Source organism: Callospermophilus lateralis, chromosome 6 (assembly GCF_048772815.1).
Source record: "Callospermophilus lateralis isolate mCalLat2 chromosome 6, mCalLat2.hap1, whole genome shotgun sequence".
In the NCBI taxonomy this organism is placed as follows: domain Eukaryota; kingdom Metazoa; phylum Chordata; class Mammalia; order Rodentia; family Sciuridae; genus Callospermophilus; species Callospermophilus lateralis.
The window spans coordinates 2,591,097-2,596,712 of record NC_135310.1 but is presented as its reverse complement, the minus strand read 5'-3'; the positions used below and the strand labels follow the sequence as shown (position 1 = coordinate 2,596,712).

Here is a 5,616-nt window from a genome sequence, read left to right as displayed (position 1 = left end):
CTAGCCCATGTCTTCCCAGTGTGCTTCCGGGACGACCCTTGCATTCACAGCTCGAGAGATTCTTCCTGAAGCGCTTGAAGGCCCACGTGGGCGATGGTCACTGAGCTATAGTGAAGTCTGGAACCATAAATCACAAGTTTCTAGACATATCCTTAGTTTTAGAGATTGTGCTCAGTAGAATCTCCTTCTATGTAATTATATTGAATTTTGATGAAAATTTTTGTGTGTATCACAAACTGTTTTTTCTGATATCACTCTTGGTTATGCCCTAAGATCAGGATCAGAAAATGATAGCCCCTGGCCAACCTTGTGTGGTTAGCCCCACTCCCTCACACATTGCCTGAAGCTGCTTGCACACACCCGGAAGGCATTCAGCACTTGCTGTGAGGCCCCCTGCAGAGCCTGGGGACAGGCTCCGAGTGGGCACTGTTAGGTACCACAGCGTGCCATGCGGGTTCCAGGGGAGGGAGGCCTGCCCTTGGACCGCCGGCTCCAGAACCCCACTGTAACTGCCATGCCTTTTGCCTCTCTAGTTCACCTCTGCCCTCCTGTTGCCCTGCTGGTAGCCGGCTCTGCTGAGCATCCACTTCCCTTCCTACACCAGGCCTGTGTCTTCTGTCTTGATCAAGAAGGCCACCACAATGGGAGAGGTGAGAGTCCATTTTATTTTGGGCAAGAGGCATGATTTTGGAACTGGTGCTACGGCTGTCTCTGTTCACCTTGCAGGAGCTGATGAACTCCACCGACAGTTACTACCCAACCTACGACTACCCTGAGCCGCTGGAGGACCCCGGAGCCTTGCTGTGCTCCCTGCAGGAGGTCCGGCAGTTCTCCAGGGTCTTCGTGCCAGTTGCTTACTCCTTGATCTGCGTCTTTGGCCTGCTGGGCAATACTCTGGTGGTGCTCACCTTTGCCTTTTATAAGAAGGCCAAGTCCATGACGGATGTCTATCTCCTGAACATGGCCATCGCAGACATTCTCTTTGTCCTCACTCTTCCCTTCTGGGCCGTCACGCATGCTACCGACACGTGGATGTTCAGTAACGCCGTGTGCAAACTGATGAAAGGCATCTACGCTGTCAACTTTAACTGCGGGATGCTGCTCCTGGCCTGCATCAGCCTGGACCGGTACATCGCCATCGTCCAGGCAACCAAGTCCTTCCGGCTCCGCTCCAGGACGCTGGCGCACAGTAAGGTCATCTGCTTGGCTGTGTGGGTGGTGTCACTCATCATCTCCAGCTCGACCTTCACCTTCAATCAGAAATACAACATGCAGGACAGGGACGTCTGTGAGCCCAGGTACCAGTCGGTCTCGGAGCCGCTCACGTGGAAGCTGCTGGGGCTGGGGCTCCAGCTGCTGTTCGGCTTCTTCATCCCCCTGGTGTTCATGGTGCTCTGCTACCTGCTCATCGCCAGGACCTTGGTGCAGGCTCAGAACTCGAAGCGGCACAGGGCCATCCGCGTCATCATCGCCGTGGTCCTGGTCTTCCTGGCTTGCCAGGTCCCCCATAACATGGTACTCCTTGTGACCGCTGCCCAGATGGGCAGGGCAGGCCGGACTTGCCAGGGCCAGAAGGTCATGGGCTATGCCAACAACGTCACGGAGGTGCTGGCCTTCCTGCACTGCTGCCTCAACCCGGTGCTGTACGCGTTTGTGGGCCAGAAGTTTAGGAACTACTTCCTCAAGATCATGAAGGACATGTGGTGTGTGAGGAGGCCGAAGGCTGCAGGCTCCTCCTGCGCCCGGATGTACTCCGAGACCTTCGCTTCCCGGCAGACCAGCGAGACCGCGGACGACAACGGGTCCTCCTTCACCATGTGACCCTTGGCGAACTCGCCGAGAGATGCGAAGAAGGAGATCGGCGGCCCAAAGCACGGCGGTGAGCGAACTAACCCGAATCAGGCAGGGCCGGGCTCTGCGCTCCTGGGCCCTGTCCATGTGCCCCCAGCCCTTCCCTCTGCCGGGGGTGGGGGACTCTGCAGCAGCTTTCCCCAAGTGCTTGACAAGAAAGGCCGGTGGCTCCGGGTCTCACAGCACTGGGGTTCCACCAAACAGGCCTGGGAAATGTGGAAGTGACTTGTCTGCAGATGTGAAGGTTTTCAGAGACTCTCCCGGAGCGGCCGTGGATCCCAGTCCCTCCTGTTGTGGCACAGAGGACCCCGCGTCTGAAGAAGCGAGCAGAGCCCCTGCAGCTTGTGCCAGGTGTACGCTGAACATTTCCTTACCCAGATGTTCTCTTTGCTAATTGTCAGTAGCAAACATTCTCCTTTCCCTTTGGATCACTCAGGAAATGCCAGGGGTCAAAAGGTGGAAGAAAGACAGACCCAAGTGTTCATAAACTGGAACAGCCGTGGGGAAAGACGGAGGCTGACCGTCCCTGGGTCACAGGGTCACAGGCAGGAGCACGTCAGCTCACTCTTGCTCCCCTAGATGCTGTTCTCTGTGATGAACCATCCTTGTAAGGGTCCCAGGCCTTACCTTAGTCTGCAGCATGCAGAAAAAATATTCATTGGATAAATTGTAATACAAGTGGATTTTATTTTGGCAGCTTGAAGTGCTAGATATTTCTAAACTACTTTATGAATAGCACACTTTTTTTTTTTTTTTTTTTTAAGCAGAAAGAAACTTTCTTCTGTTTCCTAATAGAATTGAAGAAGGTGTGTGGCCAAGGACTAGGTGATGAAGAGCTTTGATTTACTTAGTGTCTAGTTAGAAGTGTGTTGGCCCCTGAGACTTCTTTAAAGTAGTTTCACCCAGATTCTGAGGTTAGCTTGGAATCGGACTTTAACAACTCTCTTCCATTGTGTGGAGAGCTCATAGAACTACTTTTTATATTGCTATGTAAACATAAATGGAAAAATATCAACTGAATTCTAAAAACACAAACATATATGGGAAAAGTACTGACATGAACTGCAAAACTCCTGACATGTTTACTTCTGACACACCCAGTGTCTGGGATGGTATGCGGTTCTTATAAGCTCCCACTGCGTCTCCCTATAGAATGTAAAATACTGCCTTAAGATTCATCAAAGTCCGTATTTCAGTTGTCTTTTTGGCTTTGCAAAATAAAGCTGCTTTCGTGAAGTAGGACGTCTTTCAGCTTCTGTGTTCAGCCCAAGGAACCCTCTGCCAGAGAGTGTGGTATTCAGGGCCACCATGTCCTTCAAAGTCACCACCAGCGTGCTGATTCAGTCTGCCAAGACAAGCCTGGTGGTGGACGATGGGCCCAGAGACGTCTCATTTATCCAGTGTGGCTGGACATGTGCTCTTCCGGGTGGCTCCCGTTTTCAGATGGATGAAGGCGAGTCTCCAGCGACGCCCCTGAGCAGGTCAGCCCCATGCCTGCTCCTCAAGGGCGCTGCCAGGTGACGGTGTTTTCCTGCTGCGCTGGCATCAGACCAGGCAGGTGGGCCCTGCGTGAGACCCACCCGAGGCCACATAGCTCACGTTCTTAAGGCCCTGTCTCCACACAGAGTCCCTCTGTGAGATCCTGGGGCTCGGCTACCAACATAAGAAAGGGGGCCAGGATTCAGCCCGCACCATTCGACTTCGCCTCATTTCAAACACTCGAGACTTCCTTCCTATGTGGCTTCTTCCTCCCTGATCTTCCAGATATTCTTTCCCACTTCAGTTTCTCGGATGCATGCTCCTACAGAAAGGTGACAAAGGACAGTTGTGGTCCTGGGAGACCACAGCCACCCAGCACTTCTCAGAGGCTCTTCCTGCTCAGGACTCCCAGGGCAGCCTCCTCCCCTGACCCTACCCAGCCTCTCCTTCCCGTGTCCCCCTCTCCTCCCTCCGGTTCTCCCATGGGTGCCCGTAGGGGAGGAGGGCTTGCCCCAACCCTGGGTTACTTCCATGTTCAATGCAGAGACGTCCCTCTTCTCTTGGTGACGCAGGAAGGTGGCCTCCGCTGTGGCAGCAGAAAGCAGTTGAGGGGGTGCCTGTGGGTTCCCAGCCCCTGCCACCACCCTGCGGTACAGACAGGTGGGTTCAGGGTGTCTACACCTGAGACACTGTGATTCCTCGGGACCCACGTGAGGAGTGACTCTGAGGAGCCCTTCCTTGCTTCTTGGAGAAGCTGGCTGCCCACTGTCGGTGCTCAGGCCTGAGGAGTGAGAGGCCACGGACTGTGGAGACGGGTGCGCCCGCCGGGGGGCTCGCTGGGCGCTGCGCGGCCTGCTGCCGTGTATCCCCATGTCAGGTCCGGCGTGCGCCTCTCCCTGAGTGCACGGCTCGTCCAAGACTCCCTTGTGCTCTCTGAGGTGGACCATGGCAGCACCAAAGGCAGGGCCTGTGTCTCTCCAACCCCTTGGCATCAGGTAGTCCCCCAGACGATCCAAGGTGACCAGCCAAGTGCTGCTGCTCCTGCAGGCTGTCCCGTGGCCAAAGGGCGGCTCCACCCCGTCTGTCCCATTTCCATTCCAGCCAACAGAAAGAGGGGAAGGGGGAGAGGTGGCCTGTTCCTTTTTTTCAGGGCAAAACCTGGAAGTTGGGGAACTCATTCTGCCCCAGCCTACTGGCCTTAGGTCAGTCATGCGATGGGAGCCAGGTGGGAGACAGTCTGGGAAGTGTGTCGGCTGGTCTCAGACCCCCCCCCCCCTTTTCCTTGTTAGTGTGATTTTGATTTTTACTGCATGTACATGATTCAGAGTTGTTATGGCCCCCAGCAGGGGCAGAGTCCTCATGTGGGCGGTGGTCTGGGGAAGGGCAAGGCAGGAAGGCAGATTGCTAAGGAAAGGGCGTTGCTTTTACTTTTAGAAGTTTGTTGGCAGGTGTTGATTGCACAGATCAGTGGGTTCCCCGTGACATTTCCACACACACCTTATTGCTTCTTGATCATGTCCACCTGTCTTCTACCCCTTCCTTTCCCCCAGTACTTCCTCTTTTCTTTCAGATTTTGTCTTTTTTTTTTAAGAGAGAGAGAGAGAGAGAGAGAGAGAGAATTTTTTAATCTTTATTTATTTTAGTTCTCGGCGGACACAACATCTTTGTTTGCATGTGGTGCTGAGGATCGAACCCCGGCCAGGCGAGCGCACCACCGCTTGAGCCACATCCCCAGCCCATTTTGTCTTTTTTTTTTAAACCTGGGATACTTTTTGCGGGGGGCGGGGGGAGGTACTGGGGATTGAACTCAGGGGACTCAACCACTAAAGGACACCCAACCCTATTTTGTATTTTATTTAAAAACAGGGTCTCACTGAGTCACTAAATCCCTCACCAAGTTTCAGAGGCTGGCTTTGAACTTGAGATCCTCCTGCCTCAGCCTCTGGAGCCGCTGGGATTATAGACATGCGCCAGCCACCGAGCCCAGCTGGGAACTTCTAATTCGGTGTCTCACTTACTTTGCTTAACCTCATGTTCTTTATCCATTTGTCGCAAATGGATGACAGGGCTTCCTTCCTCTCTATGGCTAAGTAACCTCCATTGTGTACGCTGCCGTATTTTCTTTATCCATTCATCTGTGGGTGGTTCCTGTGTGAGGGAGAGACATTGAGAAAATGCTCTGCTGCTCACTTTGAAGGGAGGGGAAGCTGGCCTTGGAGGTGAAGAAGGGCCCTGGAGGGTGGTGGCTCAGCGGGCTCCCTCCTCCCAGGCTCCCCGCCAGCTCCA

At 54.0% G+C, this 5,616-nt stretch overlaps 1 protein-coding gene across 1 annotated transcript; it reads left to right on the top strand.

The window, feature by feature from the left end:
- Positions 1–579: 579 nt before the first annotated feature.
- On the top strand, positions 580–1,821 carry Ccr6 (C-C motif chemokine receptor 6). Its single transcript, XM_076859374.1, has 2 exons — positions 580–650; positions 727–1,821. The coding sequence occupies exons 1-2, from the start codon at positions 642–644 to the stop codon at positions 1,819–1,821; spliced, it is 1,104 nt and encodes a 367-aa protein (XP_076715489.1). The 5' UTR covers positions 580–641.
- Positions 1,822–5,616: the final 3,795 nt, after the last annotated feature.